This window comes from Astatotilapia calliptera, chromosome 23, assembly GCF_900246225.1.
Source record: "Astatotilapia calliptera chromosome 23, fAstCal1.2, whole genome shotgun sequence".
Taxonomy (NCBI): domain Eukaryota; kingdom Metazoa; phylum Chordata; class Actinopteri; order Cichliformes; family Cichlidae; genus Astatotilapia; species Astatotilapia calliptera.
Genome location: NC_039323.1, coordinates 22,462,906 through 22,488,970, shown reverse-complemented (window position 1 = coordinate 22,488,970; position 26,065 = coordinate 22,462,906). Strand labels below are relative to the sequence as shown.

General features: G+C 42.2%; 2 protein-coding genes across 20 annotated transcripts in view; both read right to left on the bottom strand.

Moving 5' to 3' along the window:
• The window catches only part of unc80 (unc-80 homolog (C. elegans)), a 68,444-nt gene extending 58,977 nt beyond the window's left edge, over window positions 1-9,467 (bottom strand). For all 17 annotated transcript variants that reach the window (XM_026157881.1, XM_026157884.1, XM_026157890.1 and 14 more), the window contains exons 1-7: window positions 8,959-9,467; window positions 8,609-8,657; window positions 8,100-8,256; window positions 6,706-7,046; window positions 6,169-6,292; window positions 4,570-4,634; window positions 4,168-4,313 (exon numbers count right to left, since the gene is read on the bottom strand). In XM_026157881.1, coding sequence (XP_026013666.1) covers window positions 4,168-4,313; window positions 4,570-4,634; window positions 6,169-6,292; window positions 6,706-7,046; window positions 8,100-8,256; window positions 8,609-8,657; window positions 8,959-9,050 — 974 coding nt within the window. In that variant the 5' untranslated portion in view covers window positions 9,051-9,467. The remainder of the gene's footprint in view (window positions 1-4,167; window positions 4,314-4,569; window positions 4,635-6,168; window positions 6,293-6,705; window positions 7,047-8,099; window positions 8,257-8,608; window positions 8,658-8,958) is intronic.
• A 2,748-nt stretch (window positions 9,468-12,215) lies between these two features.
• LOC113015603 (microtubule-associated protein 2) overlaps window positions 12,216-26,065 on the bottom strand; it is a 50,224-nt gene continuing 36,374 nt past the window's right edge. The window contains exons 6-16 of one of the 3 annotated variants that reach the window (XM_026157639.1): window positions 25,245-25,300; window positions 24,562-24,579; window positions 23,950-24,135; window positions 23,727-23,844; window positions 23,515-23,562; window positions 21,454-21,764; window positions 18,789-18,881; window positions 18,040-18,132; window positions 17,325-17,406; window positions 14,073-14,185; window positions 12,216-13,976 (exon numbers count right to left, since the gene is read on the bottom strand). In XM_026157639.1, coding sequence (XP_026013424.1) covers window positions 13,767-13,976; window positions 14,073-14,185; window positions 17,325-17,406; window positions 18,040-18,132; window positions 18,789-18,881; window positions 21,454-21,764; window positions 23,515-23,562; window positions 23,727-23,844; window positions 23,950-24,135; window positions 24,562-24,579; window positions 25,245-25,300 — 1,328 coding nt within the window. In that variant the 3' untranslated portion in view covers window positions 12,216-13,766. Of the gene's footprint in view, window positions 13,977-14,072; window positions 14,186-17,324; window positions 17,407-18,039; window positions 18,133-18,788; window positions 18,882-21,453; window positions 21,765-23,514; window positions 23,563-23,726; window positions 23,845-23,949; window positions 24,136-24,561; window positions 24,580-25,244; window positions 25,301-25,914; window positions 26,053-26,065 lie in introns of all 3 variants that reach the window. The other 2 variants (XM_026157637.1, XM_026157638.1) reach the window with 2 other exon arrangements.

Sequence of the window (26,065 nt, the reverse complement as noted above, 5' to 3'; positions counted from 1 at the left end):
AGGTCATTCACCAGGTCCCCCCGTGTGGTTCTGGGATCTTTGCTCACCGTTCTCATGATCATTTTGACCCCACGGGATGAGATCTTGCGTGGAGCCCCAGATCGAGGGAGATTATCAGTGGTCTTGTATGTCTTCCATTTTCTGATGATTGCTCCCACAGTTGATTTTTTCACACCAAGCTGCTTGCCTATTGTAGATTCACTCTTCCCAGTCTGGTGCAGGTCTACAATACTTTTCCTGGTGTCCTTCGAAAGCTCTTTGGTCTTGGCCATGGCGGAGTTTGGAGTCTGACTGTTTGAGGCTGTGGACAGGTGTCTTTTATACAGATGATGAGTTCAAACAGGTGCCATTCATACAGGTAACGAGTGGGGGACAGAAAAGCTTCTTACAGAAGACGTTACAGGTCTGTGAGAGCCAGAGATTTTCCTTGTTTAAGGTGACCAAATACTTATTTTCCACCCTGATTTACGAATAAATTCTTTACAAATCCTACCATGTGAATTCGTGGATATTTTTTTTCACATTCTGTCTCTCACAGTTGAAGTGTACCTCTGGTGCAAATTACTGACCTCTGTCATCATTTTAAGTGGGGGAACTTGCACAATCGGTGGCTGACTAAATACTTTTTTGCCCCACTGTATGAATACTTCTGCTCAATGTCTTTGAATGGTTGATACTGTGTATCATGCTTCTCTGAGGTTCATCACTAACCGCAAATTTCAGACTCACCCTGTAAGTTATACTCTCAGGTAGGATGGCCTGCTTTGGCAAGTCGGAGGAACTTTTATCTATATAGTTTTATATATAAAGCAATACTTGGGTTGCTACCTTCTTATATATGTTCCCTGCTTACAATGAAACATGCTGGTCAGTATTCTCTTCGTCTGCATGGTTACTTGTTGCTTTCTGTTCCATTTGCCTGAACTGAATTTGGTAAAAGAGCTTTTGTCCACTTAGCATCCTCGGCTTGGAACAAACTGCAGAACGAATGGAAAATGACTGAATTCATTTTATTAAGTGCTTTTAAATCTAAACTACGAATCCTTAAGGCCAAGTCCATAACATGCAACTGTTTCAATTAGATTGATTGTCATTTCAACTGATTTTTTTATTTTTATTTGAATTTAATTTAATTTTTTCATTTATTTTTGCATGTGTGTTGTTGCTGCCTGTGTTTAATTGAGTAATTTCTGTAACTGTGGGACACTTGCTGCTGCCTATCTTGGCCAGGTCTCCCTTGAAAAAGAGGTTTTTAATCTCAACGGGATCTTCTTGTTCTCAGAAAAACATAAAGGTCACTGAAAGTAGCTGAAATTTAAGCTTGATTTTTAGTGCCTGAAGGTATCAATTTCAAGATTCTACATTGCCTCCTTCTCGAGTCACTGCATTCACAAACTTGGGTGTCCACTCTGCCCAGCTGCCTAGCAGGCTGATGACAACATAAGAAAAACTATAGGAAATCATGGCGCATTACTAGCGACCAAAGCAATCACTAGGAGGATTATGGTGCAGGAGCTTCTTTGCAGCAGTTTCACCCAGCAGGAGCAAAAACCCCTCCAAGAACAACCACCACTGACTTTGGTTGTATCACATCCAATATGGGGGACAACTCCTAGGCAATGTGTGCAAGACATCAGGTGAGAAATCTCAACACAAGTGGATAAAAGTAGCAGATATGGAATAGAACACGGACTGTAGAATGAACAGACACATGCAGTTAAAGTCACCTTTTCACATATGTGCTCATACACATCTCAGCATTTAAGTATTAGTTATTATTCATCTCTGGCTCTCTTCCACAGCATGTCGCGTCACCCCCAACCGGAAGATGGCCGCGCCCTCCTGAGCCTGGTTCTGCTGGAGGTTTCTTCCTGTTAAAAGGGAGTTTTTCCTTCCTACTGTCGCCAAAGTGCTTGCTCATAGGGTCATATGACTGTTGGGGTTTTCTCTGCTTTTACCTTACAATAAAAAGCGCATTGAGGCAACTGTTGCTCTATATCAGGGGTCCCCAATCCCAGTCCTCGAGGGCCGGTGTCCCTGCAGGTTTTAGATGTGTCCCTGATCCATCACAGCTGATTTAAATGGCTAAATGACCTCCTCAACATGTCTTAAAGTTCTCCAGAGGCCTGGTAATGAACTAATCATGTGATTCAGGTGTGTTGACCCAGGGTGAGATGTAAAACCTGCAGGGACACTGGCCCTTGTGGACTGGGATTGGGGACCCCTGCTCTATATGAATAAAACTGAACTGAATTAAAAGGCACTTTACAGTAAACTATCCTTAAGTAGCTAAACTGAATATCATGATAGCAATGCCAAAAGCCGTAACTACATATATAATTACACTACATCACAACCTTTTGTGTTATATTAGACTGTGATCAACTCCTGCCACATTGCTTCATTAACAATGCATCAAAGGAGGATGATAAACAAGGACAGAGCCCCCCTTCAGCATCATTGGAAGAGGAGCAGAGAGGGAGGGAGGGAGGGAGGGAGCTCCAGCCTACGTGAGTCCACTATAAATAAGCAGGAATGAAGGTCAGCAGTTGGCGAGCTGCAAAGGAGTTACCACAAACTGTGAAGAAACATATTGATACTGTAGGAGAGGCAGACGTAGCGGGCTATTTAATCCCAGCCGCTGTAATAAATGGAGCAGGAAGTGCTGGTCGATATGTACATGAATCACTTTGAGAGCGGGCGGCGAAGGCAGGCTGTATCATGTTTCACCGTCTAGCCGACACACTCACACATACACACTCACTCTCCCTACTGCTATTGTGTCAGGTTGCCACAGAGACCGCGTGACGACAGCCACCCCGGTCCTCCGACTCCATGCGGTAGGAGAGGATGCAGCAGCCAGCGGTTGCCATGGAAACTGCCTCAGCATCAGCAGTGCTGCGCGGATTGCGGTGGTTGAGTAAGCTGCATTACTCGCAGCACCCGGTGCCGGAAATTATTTTATCAGTGCGGTGCAGCGCAGAGGTGCACGAACAGCCTGGTGACTGGCAGATGTAAATGTAAACCGTCCCTCAGAGACCTGGAGTCTGGTGGGGTAGGTGGGGGAGGCGGGGGGTATTTTTGATCAGGAGAGCGTCAAAACTCTCCCTTGCTGCATGTCTGATTTACATTCAGCTCACTGTCCTCCTCAATCCCGCAGTCAGCCTGAAAATCCCACTGCACGCATGAAGAAAGCAATTAATTTGTCTTTGTTAAGCAGGGAAAGAGGAGGGATAGATCCTCCATCTCCTGCATTACCATGTAACCACTGCTCAAACCCTGTGGTACAAGGATGTGTGAGGATATAATTGGCTCGGGGGTGTTTTTAGGAGGCGAGGGGGTTGGTTTCCGGGCTTGTTTTGATTTTCAGTCAGCTGCCGGCTGTCAGAAGGATTGCGAAAAAGCGTCGGAGTGACATGCTTGGTTGTCAGAATGAGCTAAGATGAGCAGTGGAGGGCTTAGGATGGAAATAAACCTGCCAGTGAGGAACTTCTTTGCTGGTCAGATTTGGTGTAATTGTAAAATTTTTATTTTTTATTTTTTGCCCTGCCTTTGCCAAAGAGAGCTTGAGAGAGACTGAGCCTTGGCCTGGAAGTGGGCACACCAAATCAAGCCAGGCCAGGGACTATGCCAGCATTAGACATGTAGCACATTACTTCAGCGTAATTACCCTGGATATGTGGGCAAAATGTCACATGGGTTTGCTGATGCACAACAGGAAAAGAGCTGTGGTTGTGTGCGTGAGGGACGAGACAGTACTGCTTGAAGCAACATATTACACAGGGGGGAAGTGGATCTATTCATGTACCCTAGCTCATCGCAAGCTAGCAGAGCGAGGCGTGTGGTGCAGTGGGTTTGACAGACGCTGCTGCGGGGCTCGGTGTTTAGCCATCAACAAGACGATGGCACCAGCTCCGTGTCAGTGCAGGTCATGTCTGCACTGCTTCAACCCTCAACTGGCTAAAGCGTGGAAAAATTAGTCATTTCCGAGAGGTTTTATGAAAGCAGCGCCTCCAATATTGATCGTTTATAAATCAAAAATAATGCTTGTGTGATTTCCTCTGTGGGTCTCTATTAATACAATTATCCATTTGTTTGGTAAGTTAAAATTGATGCTTCAACACGTTTCACTGCTTCTTGAGGGGAAACTGAATAACACATGCTCACTTTTTCTTGGAAGGGCCTTTGACCGGTGGGGGTTGCTGTTGGGAAGGGCCACCTTTCTCCACTGAGTTACCACGACGACAACTCTGCTCCCCGACTGACGGGGAGGAGGAATCTGATTGGGTGGCTTCGCAAACCACCTGGAAGCCCTGTGGGTAGGAAGAGAGATAGAGATGGATATCAGGAAGACAGACAGGCAGACAGTTCCTGATAATTAAAGGCTCTGAGGTTGGAGTGTGGTTTCTGTCATGACCCCGGCTCACCGTGCTAATGAATATTAACAGCCAGCCCCAGGGGGAACATTGGAAAAGGGGAGGGGAAGAAGCCTCAGACTCTTGCCCGAGCACATTCAATCAACATGGGAAGCAGAATCTGACAAGATATGGGCTGAAAACGTTAGCTCACCGTGGGACCCGGGTTGCCTGATCCACAGGGGCTGCACTGGTTGTTGACTGGGGAGTTCCTCTTTGCTGTTTAGACAGGCATAACAGTATACATGTGTTAATTCTGAGCAAATAAAAATAGATTATCTCTTAACACACTAATTCCCAACCAGGGGTACAAGTACCCCAGAGGGTTCTTCTGCAGTAGGCAGCAGACACCTGGAATGATTCGTTTCACTATTTATAGAACTGAGTGTCCTATGACTAAATATGTTAGCTAACGTTATGGATTGTGGTTCTTTCACACCAAAAATAGGAGGGTCTGGTTGGCTGGTGATTGCATTGAAGGTTTTTGCTGTTCGATTGCAATTATTGCCGCCTAATTTATAAATGCAGAAGGATTGCAAACACAATATAATCAATCTAAGTCAGTCTGCGCCAATAACCGTAACTTGTCTGTGACACTCTATTTGTTTTTTGTAAAGATTTTTTGGGGCGGCATTGTTACATTACTTTGATAGTAGAGCAGTAAATCTGTGAGGTTCCTCATGCAATTTGTTAGTGTGAATTTCTTTGTATGTAGATTGCAAAGGATTTGCAATTTTTACAGATTTATCACAGTTAATCACAAACAAAATGCATGTAACTACCAAGCTTAACCCCGTCAATCACAAACTGACAGCAGATTGACTCCATCTTATTGTGATTGAAATGCTGGATAACTAGTCAAAACTGTTAGCTAACTTGGTGTATTAGCAGTTGAAATAGCAAAAAGGTACGAATGACCAAATTGCCAAAGCTGTTAGCTAACTGTTTAGATTAACAGTTGAAATATAAAAGTATATATAACTAAAGAGATGAAATTGTTAGGTGACTGTGCAAATAACACTGTTAGCCTAATGTAACAGATAAAAAGCTGTATTACAGCAGCTAGCTAAAGCTATGAAATGAACACCAGTGATTTAGCTGCTATGTTGCCGGAAGAAAACTGTTAGCTAACTTTGTGTATTAACAGTTTTAAATAGCAAAAAACAAACAAACATTTAAATAGTTTAAATTAATTCTTTTTCTTTCTTTCTTTCTTCAATTAAGAATTAACTGTGTGTGCAACAGTTTATTTATTTATTTAATTTATTTATGTATTTATTTGTTTTCTTCACTGAGTGTGTTTTTTGTTGTTTTGGGTTATTATGTTATGGTTTTCTTAATTGTTTAAAATAATAAAAAACTTTAATTAGAAAAAAATTGTTTAAATTAGCCAACTACAAAAATATAACACCAGCAAACATAATTCTATATATTAAATTGCTGTTAAATAGAGTATTAGCTTAGGGCAGTAGATAAAAGGTTGAAATTATAAGCTTATTTATGGTTAACTAACTATAATTGGGACACGGTAAACTAAAAGTATCCCAGATTTAGGTTAAAATTAGTTCAGCTGAACATCTTAAACATGAAAGATGTTAAGGAGGAATATCTGACACAGATGCATGGGTTATATATTAGGAATACGATTAAGAACCACTTTATATACTCTATATATTATATATATAGCCCTTAAAGATAGCGGCGATTTCTCAAAGATAGTAGGAATTTCTTTAAAAAGTGGGAATTTCTTCACCTGTAACAATGTTTCTGACAGGTTTGATGAGGGCAGTAAAAGCAGGGATGTCAGGCAGGCGGTGCTCCCACATTGGCTGCCATATTACCAGACCACTAGCCAGTCTGAAGGTCAAGTCTGACTCCTGGAAAAAGGCAACATATTTACACATTTCTTTCCTCAAAACAGCCTGTAAACACCAGAAACAATTATTCTGTCTTGGTTAAATGTTTTGTGTTGTTAAGATTCTTAAACCTCCGTTACAACATGCTAACAAGACAAGACAGTAATTCCCTGCACAGCTGGGAAACAGTGCACTCCCAGGAGTAATATAAGCTGACCCTTTCATCTGTGTGCACACACAGATCAATAGGCACAGGGTGATGCTGACTGCAAGTACTAAATTAAGCAACACAGGGGTTGCTGAAATTAATCACAAAATTCTCAAAATTATAAATAGTCTAACGCCACAGATTAACACAATGCCTGTGCCATCCTGGCTCTCTGTTACAAAAATCAATTTCAAGGCCGTACACATTTGCATCCGCAGTTACAGACCTTTATCCGATGAACAAGCGGTGCAAACAGGAACACAAACAGCTCTACTGTTGCCATGCTCTTTTGGAATAGTTTGGTGCGAGTATGCTCATCCTCCTCCAGCAGGGAGCCGCTGTGCTGTTGTCCTAACCCGCCCAGGCCCGAGCTGGAGCAGGAGCTAGGAGCTCCCGGGGAGGAACCCTGGTTCCCCACAGGCTGGAGGAAGGCGCTACTGCTGCTGCCCCTGGACCAGCCGTGGCTCAGGCTGGGCTCATGGTTGCACTCCTGTGGGGCCTCCAGCAGCATCCAGTGCAGCGTGTGGAGCAGCTTGGTCTCCGCCACACCCAACTTGTCCTGGTGACCTGTGATGTAACCGAAAGACAAATACTAAACACACAGACACTTTTTTATCTGCTTAAACATGGCTGGCCTGCCAAAAGTCACCTGCAAGTGGACTCCAGAGAGAAACCAGAAAGCTTCCACTACCAAAAAATCTTGCATGCCTACAAACTGGTCATATTTGATGGTGACCTGTAATTTCCTGCTTCTAAATTTAAACTGAGGTTATTGTCCTCAACCCTAATAATCTAAGAAATATGATATCTAACCAGATGCTTACTCCAGATGGCACTACTTAGGCCTCCAATAACACAGCGAGGAATCTTTGAGTCCTTTTTGACCAGGATACGTCCTTAACTTCACATATTAAACAAATATGTTGGACTGCTTTCTTCTATTTGTGCAATTTCTCTACAATTAGAAATGCCCTTTCTCAGAGTGATGCTAAAAAACTAGTTCATGCATTTCATTACTTCTAGACTGGAATACAGTAATTCCTTATTATCAAGCTGTCCTAAAAACTCTCTGAAAAGCCTTCAGTTGATCCAAAATACTGCAGCGAGAGCATTGACAGGGACTTAGCCAGTGCTTTGGTCAAAGGTGGAGTGACAGGAGAACCAATCTAGCATGTTCTTGCATGAAACCTGAGCTCCCAAAGGAGAAACCCTCAAGGACAACAAGCCGCACAACAGGAGGGATCTGACCTGGATTGAATGAAGGACCCTCTTACTGTGTGGCAACAGTGATTTTCACTTGAAGGCGTATAACAGCTTAGTTCAAAGCCTGCCACCTCCTACTTAAAGAAAGTGTCAAATCCTGCTCAATAATAATGCAAACAGTGGCTCATTCATGTTTCATGTCTGACACATGGAAGTCACATGGAAGGATTTGATGCTTTTCTCTCCTGTTGTGTGCAGGCCATTTTAATCTCATAAATATTAATTCTATCATTTGCCTTTCTGTCCTTTTAAGCGATGATCTCTGAAAGAAGCTAAAAGGAGAATCAGATTTGTGTTTTGGCGATTGGGTATGACCTGGATGAAGCTGTCAGCTCGATTGGACTAAAGCGTCCTCACCAAGCTTGTTCCTGTTAGACAGCAGGATGGAGGTGCAGTGGAGTACGTGAGGCAGCGCCGCCTGGACCAGCTCCCAGCGGGAGATGCTCTGGATGGCCTCTGACAGGGCCGGCGACAGCCCGTGGAGCTTGTTCTCCACCAGCACTCGCTCAAAGGACTGGGGACGCAGCCAAAGGAGAGAGAAAAAAGAGGAGAAGAGAGACATCAGGCGGGCAACTTAAGCCTCTTTCTTTGACTATCTAAATGTCCCACATGGCCCCGAGCGAGCAAAAGCCTGTGGGAGAGACAGTGGAAGCTCTGTTTGGATCCAAAGGGATCTGGAGAAGCGTCATTATGGATATGAGTCTAGCTCGAGGGTAATGGGAGGAAGCACGGGGGCAAAACTAATTTGCTAAATGCAAAATCAAGAGCTCACTTGATTTGCAGGTGCATTAAGGTAAAAACAGATTACTGGGAAGGGAAGCGATTATTTCCCCTCATCGTGCACATGGTATTATGAAATGACTTACCACACAGGATGCCTCATACTGTTTTCCCAACTTTGGCCGCAGAAAAGCACTGAAAGACATCAACAGAGTGCTTGTGAGAGATTAAAAAAAGGACAAATGTAGGTTATAGGCTAGTAAATCACCCCATTTTGTCTATGTGGCCCACTTTTTTTTTTACAGGTGTGACATCATACAATCTGTACCCACAGCCCCATCTTCCTCCATTTAACACAAATCAGTGAGCAGACACTCACTGGCGGGGTTTCTCAATCACTTCATCAAATAATGTTGACGTGTGACGCGGTGACAAACCCCCGTCAGCCCTGCCTCGTTTTCACCAACGGCAAACACCTGTTATCAATGTCACCAACCTGGTCTGCCTCCACAGGAAGGTCTGGATCGGGAACGGTATTCCCTTCCCGCACTCCGGTTCGTTTTCATCCAGGCTTTTCCTCTTCACCATTTTGGCCGGACCCTGCGTGGCCGCCTGCCTGTGTGCGATCACCGGGACGCGCGGCTGCTGGCTCTGCCCAGGTGACCAGCGAGCTTTTCCCTCCCTCTTCACGACATGATTGGGTTAGTCCTGCGTAAAATGGCTGCAAGTGTCGATCGGTCGGTCGGCGGCAAAGGAGAGATAGAGAGAGAGAGGAGGAGGAGGAGGAGGAGGAGAGAGGAAGAAGGAGCGCTCCGAAATCAGCACCTCCCTCCCTGGACAGCGACAGCTGATCGGAGAGCTAATTTATCAGCAGCAGCAGCAGCAGCAGCGGGGCTTTAAAGACGCAGTGTGCAGCTGGGCCAGATGTTCTCCCCCTCTGCCTTTTCCTCCTCCTCTGATTCCCCGCAATCAACACATGGAGCGACTGAAACCGCTGCATCCGCGTGGTGCATCCACCCCTTTAAATATCAACAGGTTGTTTAATAATAGCCCAAGCTGTGAGTCATAAAAACACAGCAAAATCAAATCAGGTGTCACTTCCCGAAACATTCGCACTGTTTAAAGAGGCCATGCCGCGCAATAATATCCTCATAAGGCCATGGAACAGGGATCTAACATGTTGACGAAATCCAGAACAATGCACCGTGTTTTAACATGGCAGTGCTGTTTGAATGCGGTGTTTCCTTGTAAAAGAAGAAAAAGAACGACCAGAACTGTTCTCAGCAGATGGACAGTCACAGCATCTGAACAGTGCCTCACGCTGCAAACACTAAAACCATAAACATTAAAACCCAGCAGGGTTTACAAACTTTACAAAAGACAGAAAAGGATCAATTAAAGGAACAATAACCATGTAGGGAAGAAAAACTTTAGGTTACTTGCGTAACCTCAGTTCTCAGAGTAGCGTAAGTGAGACCTCTTACTATGGGATGACCCTCCCTGCACATTCCTCAGAAGCATTTATCTAATTGGCCAAGGTGACCACCAGCCAATCCTGTTAGGTTGGTGGTCAGGAACAGCCATCCACGTTTAAATAAATTGCGCTATTTAATAGCAGTTATTCAAGATAAGCACCTCTTCTCGCTTAGCAACAGCAAGAAGGGCTGTCTGGGTCATGCTACTCTGAAAACTGGAGTTTAGTCACCATCTAGGTATTGAAGTTTATAATTTGCAGGAGAAAGACGCTGATTTGGTCCTGGTTTTGTTCAAGGGGTTTAACAAATATATATATATATTTTTAACTGTTCAGGAATCACAGCCATTTTTATATTAAGTCCTCAGGTGACTGACTTGGCCACTAAAAAAATCTCTATCTTTGCAGAAACTCTTGGGTTACTCAAACAGGATGCTTTGGGTCAATCAGTTGTGCAGCATTCGGCTAATCTGAGCAGAGGATAGCCCCACACACTTTATAATTCATCCTGCTCCATCTGTCAGCAGAGACATCACCAGTAAACACCAGTGATCTACAGTAGTTCCACTGGCAGTCATACATACCCATAACCAGTGTTGGTCAAGTTACTTACTGATTACTTCCCCCCAAAAATAATCGTGTTACTTTAATGATTAATTATTTTCAAAAGTAATTAATTACTTAGTTACTTAATTACTTTTTAAAAACATGATTTACAACCTGAACAGGTGATAAAGCAAAAGATCTTTCAGCTCAATTCTACTTTCTCTGCATACATACATACAAAATGTAATCAAATGGAAAAGTCTCTTTAAAACTCGTTTTACTAGTTTTAATCTTTTAACTTTATGCATCAAGCAAAAATTAAATTATATGCAACATTCTCTGACTGGAAGAAATTTGTTTAACATTTAAACCTATTTTCTGCACATTCCAGCACATAAAATAAAATATTTTTTGTGTTTACACTCAGTCTTTCAAATAAATGCAAGTGAAACACAGCAGAAAAATTAAATTAAATTAAAGACTCAGCGATCCTGTTGCTCTACTTTCACCTGTATAGCAGGCGGAGGTTTGCCCTGGTGCAGGTGTGCCGCGGCGGTCAGTGGAAGAATCCGCGAGTGTCTCTGTGAATTTCCCATTATGTCGTAGTGCACTCAGTGCTTGCTCAGAAGTTAAGGGTTTTTTTCGCTGTAAAAAGAAGTTTTCTTCCCACGCAGTGAACAGCGGACACTAATGTTTTTGTCACTTTTTATGGAATCAAACTCAAAGTAAGGTCAGTACTTCCACGCTTTAAGTAAGAAGCTATGAAATTGGACTGGAATCAACTTCAGATATTTTATCTGCTTCATTTGTCATGGAAGAAGGGAACAGGCCTAATCTGGCCATCAAACTGCCTGTCAGTCAATTGTCTAATTGATTTAGAGCTTCTGCAAATGGGATAGTGTACAAAAATGACTGTAATTCTTAACTCATACATACATTTTTGTTAACCCTCTTGAATTAAAAGCTGCAGTGGTGTACAGAAGCAAGTCTGCAAAAATTGCATTTATCCCACTATAACTTTCATTAGAGCCCAGAAAAGAAATGCTTCTCTAGTAAGCTAAAGAAATATGTCATCGCGCTTCGTTGAGCATAAACTAAAACATATTAATGTTTAAAATTACAGAAAAAATTCATGTAATAATAAAACTGAATGTTTTTGTTAATTCACGAAAAATGTCTGTTTTTAAATCACTGTTTTGCCAAACTAACAAACTCATTAAGTTAAAAAAAAAATGTGTGTAGTAATGAAAAAAGGGAAAGGTTGCTGTTATTTAATTGTTTATCTATCACTTAATTACTTTGTTGTTCTTTGGCACAGTATGAACAACTGTGGAGGTGTTTAAACAGAAAGAAAAGCTACAAAATCTGTGAAAATATAGTCAAAATTCCAAAGTTTATCCTCTCCTTCACATTTCCCAAAGCTGTCCACAGGGCCGATGTTTGTTGGGTCGATTCTGGCCCCCATGCCTTATGTTTTACCCGCCATTACCAACTTTATGCAGAACTATAGAAAATTATAACAGGTTTTAAAGCGTTTGTCTGTCAAATATACAAACTTCAAATGACTACAGTAAAGCCAGCAATGCCTCCTGTTTAATGAATAATAATGACATTTTTGTTTAGCCTTCAAAACACGTGCTGATGATAACCAAACAGGCACGCCACACATGCAGGTTGACGTGTTTTTCACAAAAAGACGAGTATTTTCAAAGAATTGATCCACAAGACTAGAATGAACCAGTTTTTTTATTTCTTTTATTTCTTTATTTTTGTTGTTGCCATCATCCTGTAGGAGCATTTTGTCATCAGTACGTCTCAAACACCGGAAAGTGTGCACACATCTACAATTTTTTTAAATCTTTTTTTTTTAAATACACATACACAGGCAAAGAGGGGGAGGGATATAGGAAGCACAGAAAAACACTGGAAGGGTAGGTGACATCAGGAGGGGAGGTGGGGGGGGGGGGGTCTCATAATGGTGAGCAGAGAATATGCTAGAACATTTTTTTATTCTTTTTAAAAAAAAACTTCTAAAAGCTGCAGGTTTGTGGGGTATTATTCCCATTCTTTACCTTCTTTATCTCTGCAAACGTTCAAAAACTTCTTTCAAATGGAATGTTTTCATATAAAGCTTCACACTTAACACTTTTTAAAACAAAATTCGGGGCTTTTACCCACTCAAATACACTACACAACCCAGTCTTTGCAAAAGGAGCAAGGTCACAGGGGCCCGTGTGCTAGAATGCACCCGGGCCATTTTACACCCACACAGAAAAGTCGAAGATCGCTCCAAATAGATCTAATTTATTTATCATTTATTTGCCATGCCAGCATAACAGCATTGTTGTAGCCTAATAAAAACCACAGCGCTAATGTAAAACCAGAAAATAAAAAGAAGAGAGGGTGGAAGGGGCGGCGCAGCCCAACGGCTGACGAGAGAAGAAACTAAAACACAAAAATCTATTGGAAAGCTAGCCTTTTAGCGCCCGACTCGACAGAGCTGCAATGGTTATCCACATTTAAATGCTAATAAGCCAGAGCAGCCACAGGGAACGTACAAAACTGTAAATACTTCCAACTACAGTGACATATATTTTTTATATATTTATATATAAAAAGAAAACAAGAGAACACAAGTTTGTCCAACAATTCAGCACAATTCAGGAAATCCAACAAACGCAACAAAGAAAAGTTCATGTCACACACTTTTCTTTTTTATGTTGTTTTTTTGCAGACATGCTCATCAGCCATTCTTTTGCAGGTCAGTTAAGTCTCTCGCTTATCTTTAAGACTAGCACCTACTGTCTAGTAGCTATATCTTGCATTCAGTACCGTATAAATTCTGAATGGACGTCACAGTCCAACTTGAAATTTTTAGCCCCGTGCGAGTGGGAATGTGTTGGTGTTTTTCAACGCACCAAAGAAAAAGAAGTAAAGATGAACAGAAAAAGGACCAAAGAAAAATCCTGTACAATCGTAAAACCACCTTCTTGAACCACTTGAACCTTGGCATTCAGCTTATCTAAAACAGAAAAGTCCACGTTTGAGTGAATGAGAGGATAAAAAGCAGACCGACAGACGGGGAGTGTCGATGAAGATTTATGAAGAATTCAGTTTTTTTAAATCCCGCTTGGAAGGGCCGGAGGGATCGTTGATTGGATGAGACGGTCAACCAGCTACAACTGTGGGGGTTACGTTAAACACTGGAAGCTTGTGATGGGAACGATGGGAAAAGGAGGGGTGATGGTGTGGATTTGTATTTTTCCTAAGCAGAGGCAGCTGGCTCATAAGCCCTGCTTGGCCAGGGCAGCGGTGACATCCTGGGCCAGCGTGGAGAGCTGGGGCGACTCCAGGAGGTTGATGCTGCCGGAGGAAGACAGGCGAGGAGAGGTGCCTCCCGTCTCGATGCCAGGGGAGTGGGTGACGATGATTTCCGCACCGTGGTCCACCCGAGCTTTGGCCGAATCCCGGAAATTCAGCTTGTGGCTCTCGATCTGGTGAGCAGGGGAAGACGGTTTAGGTCAGCGCTCTTTTTCCTCTTTAACGTGAACTGACAGTGACATTTGGTATAAAAAGAGGCTTCCTTTTACCATTATGTTCCCGCCTCCAGGAGTGTGGCTGGCGTTCTCCAGAGAGTTGACCTTGGCGTGGGCCTTCTCTTTGAAGTCCAGCTTCACATTGTCGATACGCACATGTCCTCCCCCTGGGAACAGGACAGCAAGGAGGAGAAGAGAAGTGTTAAACCCACGAGGAATCGCTCGCCTGCAGGACATCACTTCTCCTAGGCAATGCTCAGGGCAAAAAAAATCTCAGTCTGCACACTGCACAGCCTGAAAAAGGCACAAGTGCCAGCTTTGACCTGATTTATACAGTTTATATAGTACCATGTAAGACTGGATGCAATATTCAATTTCCTGCTTTGACACTTTCTTGTAAATATCATTGAAATGGTGACATTATGGGGGCAAAACTGAAGCTGTAAGTGGACAGATGACAGATGAAATTAAGAAATATCAATCAGATTATTGCTAAGATTAAAGGAAATACATATGCTTTTACTAAATCAAAACTAATTTGACCAGAACAGACTTTCGCTTCAGTCAGCCCAGAAACCGGCTATTTGTGGAGGAGTATGTGTGCTGCACAAACATTTGTAGCGTTTCAGTGAAAAACTACCAAAATAGAAGAAACTCTAATCCTGGTGCTTTGTTCTACATCAGTTGGACAACAAACTCCATCGGTATTTCTCTACAACTCCCCACAGAATTGACAACAACATTTGATTCTTAAGACTTCAAATTTCCTAAATCAAGAAAATAAAAGCACAAAAGAAATTAGCATCCAGATCTGATGTACTCGACGAGTTGTCAATGTCTCATCAAATTTAGTTATGGAGTACTTTGCTGGTTGCCCTTTTTTAAAAATGTTACAGCATTGTTTGGGATTTTAGTTTGTTGCTTGGTGGTTGTTAGGCAACAAAGACATTAGTATATACCATGCATAATCCAACTCCTGTGGATATATATGAGAGCGCACAGTCCTGAAATTAAAATGATACAATGCTTTTATAAGGAGTTTTAGTTGCATACTACAAATGGGCCATTTTAGCTTGCTGGTCGGAGGTTGCTAGGCAATGTGATGATGTGCTATAGATAAGAACAATCAGGGACCGGGTTTGTTTGCTCAGCTGGAGGTTTCATGGATTACAGTGGATATACATAAAGAGAATTGGAACATATATCAATACTGGAAGGTTTTAATGATCCAACATTTACTATAAAACACAGCATTTGTTACGCTCTAAATGGCACAAAAATCATTTATATCCATAAGGACAAATCAAAATCAGCTAATAGCAACTAGTCTTAGCATTCCTTTAAGAAGAGAGCCTTACATACTTTGTACAAGTAGGTTGCCTTCCTTTTTTCCATACATCATATATACTAGTTAAATGCATGCTGGAGTATTGTTTGGTCTGTGATTTTAGTGTGTTGTTAGATAGTTGCAAAGCAGCATTTAGACATCATAAGTTGCATGCATAATTCAACTGCTGTGGATATAAATTAGATGTTTTTGCCACCAAATTAAAATGATACGAAGCTTTTATAAGGAGTCATAGGTGCATAAATGCTGCAAATGGGCCATTTTAACTCGTTGGTAGTAGAGATGGACCGATCCGATATTAGGTATCGGTATCGGTCCGATACTGACCTAAATTACTGGATCGGATATTGGAGAGAAATAAAAAAAATGTAATCCGATCCATTGAATATCAAAAAAGCACTTCACAAAACTTGCGACATGGCATAACTCGGCCCATAACCTTAGCACGTCGGAGCAGTGATCGCGTGATAGAGCGGCTATGGCATGCGAGACCTGTCCGTGGTCTGGTTGAATATTTGTAGCCTCGCTACCAAACCGGCATTTCATCTCTGAGGAAGTGATCCCCGAGAGAAGTAAAGCAAGTGTGTAAGTTCATCTCTGAATGTTTATAAAGCATTCCTGCGTTAAACTTAACAAACGATATATGGAGCGACTGCCTCTTCTTGCTGCTACTTCAATCGTGAAACTGCTTAATGATCAGCTGATCGGCTTTTCTGTCGTGACTCCGTCTCTCTTGTTTGTTTTTGGCCCACTTCGTGCCAGAAAGAGGAAACCAGCGGCTGAACAACAGCAGCACGTTTAAGCTTGATAAGCTGTTGTTAGAATTTATTTAATATTACTTTCTACACCAGGATCTTTTTTTATGTAGCTGACGCTGGTAACTGTGCAGGGGCGGATCTAGCAAAGTTTAGCCAGGGGGGCCGATAGGGCATGAACAGGGAAAAGGGGGCACAAAGACATACTTTTCTTTCTTATTCTCATTTAAAATGTCGAGCTTTTAATAATCAATTATCTGAATCTTACACCCAAAGTTTTAATATGATGTAAAATGAATAGAAGTCCATAATTGTATAAAGTAACTGTTAAGTCTAATATACACTAGTAAGCTATAGTACTTTTTCCTTTGGGAAGGTACCATCTGTGCAGTCTGCAGTTCTGTTGAAGAAAGATGTTGAATCTATTTAATTATTCTTGAAAAATAATTTATTTCGGTGTGTTTTTTTTCACACTGCATCAAATTAAAGTTGATTACGTCGATTAAGCATCATGAGGTGGAGGGTGGGGGATGGTTCCCTTTTTTTTTTTTGTGCTGGGAGTTTGCAACCCTATTAGTTAGGTTGCTTACTCTTTAAAATACCAGAATAGGGAGGATGCAGTAGGTTTAAGTTTATTAGATTGATCAGTATTGCTGAACTAGGAAATATTTTGGGTGCAGTGTATTTTTTCCATACAGGTATAACAGAATAGCTTTAGTGTTTTATTTTTTTAAACTTGAGTTTGAACTTATACAAAATGCAGCAAGATATTAAAAAACAGTTTTATTGATTAAAAACACACTATATCGGATTCATATCGGTATCGGCCAATATCCAAATTTATGATATTGGTATCGGTATCGGACATAAAAAAGTGGTATCGTGCCAACTGTAGTTGGTAGGTGGTTGCTAGGCAACATGATGATGGTCATTGTCTGAGATATAGATAAGAACCATTGGGGGCCTAAGGATTTTTTGCTCAACTGGAGATTTCGTGGATTACAGTGAGATATACATGAAGAATATATATCACCAATGTTTTTAAAAGTTTATAGTACGAGTAACTTCTTTCAACAAGGACAATTAAAGATGTGGTAATGACAACTAGTCTCAGAATTCCTTTAAGAAAAGGCCCTTAAACACATTGTACAATAATGTAATTCTCTAAGTTTTTCTAAAAGGCCAGCTGTGGCTGTACAGTACCTGGTCTGTGGTGGATGTTGGAAAAGGAGCCACATTTAGCGGTGACATGGCTCAGGTCGATCTTCTTGGTCTGGATTTGGATCTGCGAGCAGTGGCACATTGCACAAATTCACCTTTAATTGCTTTGAATGTGAATAAACCACAAATAACAGGCATGCAATGCAATGAAATGAAAGCGACAGGTTTCAAAAAGAGAGAAAATGAATGTGATGAGATGACATGAATCTCTAGATAAAGGCGGTGTGAGTCAATCAACCGCAGTCCACAGAAAAGCCACAGAGAGGCTGATGTCAGATCCCTGGAGGGGAGGTTAACATGAACGCAAGCAGTGACGGTGCAGACATCAAACAAACACAGAACACGGGCGCTACTGTGTGACGCTACGGGGAGCAGGTGCTTCAATTAAACTTTATTGTCCATGGGTGATGTGAATTAGTGCGAGCATTGTAAACAAGAGAAACTGACAGCCTTGCAGGCTGCAGAGGGAAGTGGTTTATGTTATGAAATATATGCACTATGCAGACATGCTGTATGTTGTGGCCCAGGTGAATGCACAAAGATTATACAATTGTAAATGTTTTTGTTTCTGAGACACAAAATACAGCTAATGAAGACGAACACACTCCACGAGGACGGCTCACACACACATCTTAATGTGAAGTGTTATCAAGAACGACAGATCTTGGATGAGATGATTTTCTGCTAAGTCACTCACGTTTCCCCCGCCTGCCGCGTGCTGGATTTTGTCCAGGGAGCCACATTTAGACTTAACGTGGCTAAAGTCCAGCTTAACGCTTGGAATCATGACCTGTGGATGACAGGTTGACTTTTTTCTTTCAAAAAAAACCCCAAACAGACAGAACACACAGGGTCTCTCACACAGCCGTGGAGTCGAGGGGCTTAATAAAAAAAAACCCTTCCTACTTCCCTGCTTAAAATAATCCTGTAGAGGCGTCCCAGGTTTACATCAGTCTGTCGATGCCCACTTTAACTCGAGTGCGCTTGAATTCAGACTGCATGAAATGGGCTGAAGCCTATGCAGAAATCAAGGCCCTGTTTAGCACCAAGTCTCAAACGTGAAGCGCACGAAAGAGTTTACTTCCCAGTGTGCAACATCCACAATTTTTAAAAATTAAAGAAAAATCAAATCTACCAACAGCTAGCTCTGCAAGCTGCTTTGCAACCCACCTCCACCCCAGTTTCCAGTCTATGCTAACTTTCCTGTTATACACTAAACAGTAAACAGTGCTAACTGAAAAAAAGTAACATAGGCGTGCTACACCTTTGGAAATAAACCCCTTCTCTTTTGCTTGTCCGAAACAACGTATTGGCAGACGGACAGATGACAGACGCGTGAACACATAATAGTAGCATGACAGAGTGCCACGACAGCCCCAGCTGAGAAAAAAGAGAAAGAGAAATAAGAGAAAGAGAGAAAAAAGAGAGAGAGAAAGGCGTACATACATTGCCTCCTTTGGGCGAGTGCTTCAGATTATCCTTGGAGCCACACTTTGGCTGAATATGACTGAAGTCCAGCTTCTCGTGTAAAATGTGAACCTAAAATAAAATTGGATAATTATGATAATAATAAAAAAGAAAAAGAAAACACTGTATGTGCCTCATTTAGATAAGTGTGCAGTGAGGGGTCGGGGTCTGTTTGCGTGCATCATTAGAACTAACAATGCTTTTCTTCGTGGTGGTGTATACAGCTCTGAGAATAGCAGTGATACGAATGTTTAATTCCCACTTTAGTGTCTCTCGCTTTGTCCCTTTGTCACTATAGACTTATAATAGACAATAGTCTTCTAGGTTTCTTTACAATCTGACTTCCTTCTAATCGCCCCCTGCTGGTCATTAGAAGGAATGCAGTCTGGCTTCAGTTTCAGAGTCGGCCTTTTATATACAGTCTATAATGACCAGGATAAAAAGGTGCAAGAACCCCAAACAGTGGTGTTACAAACTGCTCGACTCTTATGTTGTAACTGAGACTGCAGTCACGCCCAAGAAATGACCTTCCAAGAATCTTTTACAGAGGACAAATTTGTGTTATTCTCAGAGCTGACCTGGAGGCAGAAATAATCTCACTGGTCAAGTTAAGCCTCACTGTGAGTAAGAAAAACTGAAAGATTGAGTTTCTTTCCTGAGAGATGCTCAGACTGATGCTCAATAAAAAGATCAAGATGTTATAAATATGATGAGGATCAAATCTGCAAATAGAAAACAAGAAAACGTATTTTTCCCCTGCATTAGTAAAAACCCAGCAAACAGTAGTTTTGCTTGTACAGCAAAAATAAAATAAAGTAATAAAAAGGGGGACTGTCTCCACTGAACTGACCTGGATTCTTCCGACAGCTCTGATGTTGATTTATTCCCACGTATAACAACATGTGCTGTGTTTAGAGGTTATCTTTCTCATTCCTTCTGTGGCTGTTTCAGCTCAGAGGTTTCAGCCTTTCTGCAAGGTCGACCAATGACAGAGCGAATGAACTGAACTCAATGACGGCCCTGTTTGGTTTATTTTAAAAACATGAACTAATTATGTAAACTCGGAAAATCACAATACTGAAAACAGAAATACCACATTTACTGTTTTCAGGTCTCTTAAAGTGTTTCTTTAGTTTTGAGTCCAGTCCTTGTACCGGACCATTTTCAGAGGAATGAGCCACTTAACACTGACCCAAGAGTCATTCTAGCTCCTGTAGACTTCAGTCTAAATAGAGTGATTTTGTGTGGAAGAAAAGCTTCTCTGTGAGCAGAAGCTAATATGAAAAGATAGAAAATGGTCCTCTAATGTTTCTGGTCTATATATCTGTCTGCGCTCCTGTGCCGCTCCGCTAAGCCGTGCGTCACCGAGCCTCATTAAAAATTTCTGTCCCTCTGTCAGTTTTCTCCCCAAAGAAGTAAGGAGAGCTGGCAGTGAATCGACTCCACCTCCATATATCACAGGGTTAATGACCTCACCAACACAGCACTGTGGGGACATTAAAATGATCAGTTACACCCCAAAGATTAACAAGGAGATGGTTTCTGTCTCCTATCTGCATGCAGTCCATGTGTTATTTTACGTGTGAAGTACGTCATTGCAAAGGAACATCTCTCAGTTATTCTAACAGCTTGGCCACCTTGAGATCCTCTAAAATTTTTATCTCGTAGGTTCCTAAAAGACATCTTTTTCTGAAAGTCAAGGGTGGATAAAAGGAAGAGAGATGATATATTTTTATGCTGTGACCTTGATGTGACTCCTCCATAGGTAATTCTGCACGCTTGAAATTATTAATACCCAGAGCTGGAAGGGAAAATCCTGCACAGTGACGAAAGCAGCTCCCTCAGGGGCAAATGCTTTTGCAGGCTGGCTGCTCCTTGGAGGCGGTGTTTTCTTAGGAGGAAGGCTTTATGTTACAAAAACAAAACAAAAAAACTTTGGGAGAGCTGAAGGTCACCGGGGAGAAAATTGTTGGGAAAGAAAGAGGAGGAAGACGGAGGAAGAGGGGAAAGGATGCAGCTGATGACGATTCATCCAGACTGATGGAGATGACGGTGGACAGGGAGAGGGCAGAGGACAGTCGGAGGGAGGCAGACACACAGACGGTGGGTTAGAGGCACACCAGACAGTGAGCGAGAGCAAACGCAGAGCATGAGGAGACTATTTGAGCATTTTATGACATCTCTAGAGAGAAAAAGGAGATAAAAACCCATCCTTTTAAAGCTGCCTATTTTTTTTTACTGGTTTGCAGGAGCTGTTTAAGATTTTTCTAAACTCTGATACTCACAGAGCATCCAGTAATACTGAGTCATGATAATAGACAAAAGGATGGATTTAAAAAATCTCTTAAAAATAGTCAAATGTTTTGACTGAGGGAAATAATACAAAGAACGGACAATAATTCAAGTTAAAAACAGCTGTGAAATCGTGATTGGTTTGCAGTTTAAAGTCTTGTGCAGCCTATTTTATTTTAAAATGTGTACTTTACTGCCCCCATGTGGCAGAATTATGTACACACATAATACTTATAAGGACAGAAATCATTAATCTATGGAAATCTGTGCTTTTTCTACCTGCAGATGTTTTCCTGTATTTCTGTGTGCTGCAAAGACAAAAGTCACTCTGTGTCTCAGGGCTGCTTGTTACCTGTCCGCCCTTCGGCTGATGCTTAATGTTGGAGGTGGAGCCGATCTTGGACTTCACATTCTTCAGGTCAGGCAGAGGCTGATTGATGACCTTCAGCTGCCGCTGGACAGAGGATGGAGATTTGGGTGGGGTTCGGATCACTGCCACCTTCTTCTCCTGGAGGACGCTGAAGGACTTGGGCGTGTGGCTGCCCGGGGTGCGCGAGCCGGGCGTGCGGCAGGAGTAGCTAGGGGGCGTGCCGGGTGTGACGGCGGAGGAGCCCGGGGTGGAGGCGCCACTGTGGACTGATCGGGAACGCGCCGAGTCTGTACCTTAAGAGAAGAGAGGGCAGTAATGAGAAGACGAAGGAGGAGGAATGAAAAGAAAACCTTCAAACTATTGGATAGAAAGGAGTGATCCTTCATCTGCTTCTTATGATGATGATGATGGAGGAGAAACACAGCACTGAAAAAGACCTGCTCAGTTTCCACCTAAGCAAACAGCCAAGATCACACACAAGTGTTTGCCCAGGAGCCTGAAAGCACAAACACAGGCAGCTGAATTCATTTAGCTACTGGTGGCTTGTTGCTGCGTTACCGGGGAAGAACCAATAAGATTTTATCCTACATGAGAACAAGGAACACACCTGTTGCTGTGATCCACACCTGCTTTTCTGATAAGATAACTGCAGGGTGGATAAAGCCTATTTAGACACGCTTTATAAATACCTGTTTCCAATGGAAACTAAAGCTTTTTCCCAATTTGTATCACCCTGACCTTTGAACTATGACCTTGAAGCACTAAAATTGGCTTCTATAAGCTGTAAAAACCTGAGATTTTTGGATACATTCATGCAGTGTGTGGTTTTGCACATCTTTATGGCACCATTGTGATGTCATCGTTTGAAAAAATAAAAAGCGTGTCTAATGTCCAAGAGCTTAGGAAAGCCTGGAGGACTATTGCTCAAGAGCACTTTAAAAGAATTACAAAAAAGTCTGGCACCTTGGAAGTAAAATATAAAGAAATGAGGGGTGGCTCAAGACTTTTGCACAGACCTGCAAAGTGTTGTGCTAACATATGAGGTCAATCGATCAGTCTCATGTTCCAGCGGTCCATTGTGGAAGGCACAAACATACCAAATTTACCTTCTTACAAGCAGTTTTTCTGGTCTTAAGGATCACCTGTATCAAACATTACTTCAGCTGCTGTTCTGTGTGATTACCCTCTTTGAATTTCTTGGGGAAATAAATAAATAAAATAAAATCTATTTACTTTTTTGGTACAGTAGAGCTACTCAAAATATGGGACACTGTCTCGATGCATGTGGACGAGAAGTCAAGTCTCACATAAAGGGGGACATCTTCGACCCTTCTCGGAACAGGGCAAGATGGCTTTGTACCAGAGGAGGAGAAAGAGGAGATCCTGGTACAAAACCAGGCAATAAGACAAGTGCATCCACAGACCTGACAAGTTTTCAGCTGGTTGAGCGGTTTGATTAAATGATACCCAGAACAGCTGAATTGTGCTTGTTTATGAAAAGGGTAGTACACACTGCTGAATGAAAACGTCTTTCCGGACACCCAAAAGGCCAGATTCATCGCATTTTAACCATTTGGGTGAGAGTTTTCTGATGATCCAGCCCCATTAAACTTGCATGAGGTAAACAAGGCTGGCCACTGAGAAAGAAACAGAGATATCTGTTGCCATTTGCAACATTTCCAATCCAGTTCATGTTTGTTACACAAAAACAAATATGCTTTTCTTTCAAAATCAAGTGACCCTAAACTTTTGTGCAGATTACTGTCCCTCCCTGAGCCAAGCTCTGCCTGAGGTTTCTTCCTGTTAAAAGAGAGTTTTCCTTCCCACTGTTGCCAAAACCTTTCTCATAGGGGTTCATCTGATCGTTGGGGTTTTCTCTGTATTACTGCAGGGATGAAGGGATGATGCTCTCTTCTATGGAAAATATAAGTCCTTATCTTATAGTTATTAAAGCAAACAAGCATAAATAAACTGTATAAACTAATAAACAGATGTCGATGAAGATGGTGTGAAAGGTCTAAAAGGATCTACTAGGTGTTCTACCTGCCATACTAGGGGCTCTTCCAGACCTGGTGTCCGCTGTTCGGAACGCTTTACAGAAGAAGGGAATAAAAAGGGAAAATCAGGGGTAAAACAGCAGGTGGGAAGTGGAAGGTGTTGGGAGTTAAAGTATAATACAAATAATCTGGTGAGTAAAGAAGCAATTAATCTGGGAAGCAAACAATCTGAAGGTTTTGGACCGTGGAGATTCTTACAGGTTGGCCTGGAGGGGGTGCTGTTGTCCTCCTGTTCAGCAGCCGGGATGTGGCGTGTCAGAGACTTGGCCGGCCTGGGGAGGGATGACTTCTTCTCGGGGCTCCGGTACGCTCTCTCCTGGATTAACAGACACACAGCAGAGTTGAGATGCAGGCTGAGGCATGCACATGCTGGTCACAGCCACCCCTCAACCCTTGCTTTTATCCCCCACCCTCACTTTACCTTCTCCACCCATTTCTTAGACAGAGGTGATGGGCGTGAGCACGCGGAGGAGGGACGGGCCTCGCAGAGCTCCGCCTGTACGAGGGGGCTCCGTTTAAGGCTACAGGCAGAGCCGGGCCGGGGGGGCTCGCGATCAAACCCCCGACGCTGCACTGCCATCTTTAATACAACCGCCCTCGTGGGGCTCTTGACCGTGACCATGACAACAGGGAGGAAAGGCATGCAGGGTAGGTGGAAGATGTTCAGGATGGAAAACAGGCATGACAAGCAGATGGAGAAATGAAAAGTTGAGACAGGATGGAGTAAAAATGCAATGTGTTTATTTGTGGCTCATACACAAACAGTCTATTTGTGTACGTGTGTGTTTTGATCTAACCGAACATATCTAAGAACATTGTTGTCTTTATAAATATGCCAAATGAACCACATGAACATTGGATTATTATTATTTCTGTTTGGTTTAATAATCTTTAGGAATGAAATGAAAGGAACAAGAAACAGAATTTGGCTGAAATCGTTTGAATGAGCTGCGTCGCTCGTTGCTGCACATCATAAGTGTGTTTTTAATGGTAAAATGTAAAATAATTTTGCACTTTTGATGTCTATACTCACAGATTTTCTCTGTCGAGACTGACACAAGGACAGAAGCAAGCATGCAAGACAAAATGATTATGGAGAGAGAGAAAAGCAGACATACAAAAAAAGAGAAGAAAGCCCAAAAACAAAACAGAAAATATGAAGACGCCATGGCCTAAAGTCGTACAGAAAATGCACTCACCAGCCACTTTGTTAGATAGAACTTTTCAACTGTTTGTTAATGCAAAAGCAGCAAATTACATTGGAGCAACTCAGTGCATTTAGGTCTGTAGATATGATCAAGCTGCTGAAGCTCAAACTGGGCATCAGAATGGGGATGAAAAGTGATTTAAGTGACTCTAAATGAGGCATAGTTGCTGATTCGATCTAATTTTCCAAGCAACCATCAGTAGTGTTTACAGAGAATGGTCTGAAAAAAGAAAATATCCAGCAAGTGGGTAAAGATGCCTTGTTGATGTTAGAGGTCAGAGGAGAATAGCCAGCCATTTGAGCTTATAGGAAGGCAGTAACCCCAAAATAAAAAGGCACACATGGGAATCACACGGGAATCCAGGTGAGGGGTAGCCAATAAGAAGAAAGCGGTCTTTTAGGGATCAATATTACTGAGAGATGATGAAAACACTCTTGGAATAACCTTAACTTTGTGAGGATTTCAATTGAAAGACAAAAAATAATAAACGTTGACTTGTTATACTTACAGTGGTCCTCTCCCTGGACTGGTGGGCCACACTGAGGGGCTGATGGTGCTCCACACCTGTGAAGCAAACATGTTCATCAGTGTGACACACACAAATGCACATTTGCTGAATACAAGGTGAAAAAGTGGACATATGAGCACATTCATATTACAGAAGCACCTTCTGTACACGTATCACGACATTTCACGTCACCCTCACTTCGCTTGTTGACAGAACACACAACCTTCAAACATGCGGCCATTTTCAGGAGACATACACACGCACACAAGTGTTAAACCAGAGTTATTCAATACCAGTCACAATGAATAACATCATCACTGAGCAGAAAAAAATAAAAGCATGAATTTGAAGCAGAGCGGGAACAAATACTCCATGTTTGACAAAATGAGAAAAAACAAAGCATGTTTAAAGCTTTTAGAAAAATAAAACTGAAAAAGAAACCCAAAGCAGACCAGACATGACAGAACTTTAAAAAATAAATCAGCAGCACATGATGTTTGCCAGCTACACTGCACCTTGCTTGATTCCTCAATGAGCCATCAATGGAGAGAGAGCAAAGACATCAAACGCCACATATCCAAAACTGATTTACATTTGAAAAAATGCTTTAATTATTTGGGTGTTGCTCTCTCTCTATCCACGGCACTGACTCCGGGTGAAAAGTGTTCACCTGTGGCCTTGCGTCTAGCAGAGCCGTGAAGCAGAGCAGGCCTAGGATGTCTGGCCGCCGCTTTGGCTACACCCTTTCGAGACGGGGAATGACTTTGGAGGGCTGACACCTTACTCTGGTCAGCCCTCCTGATGCCTACTAGCAGAGAGGA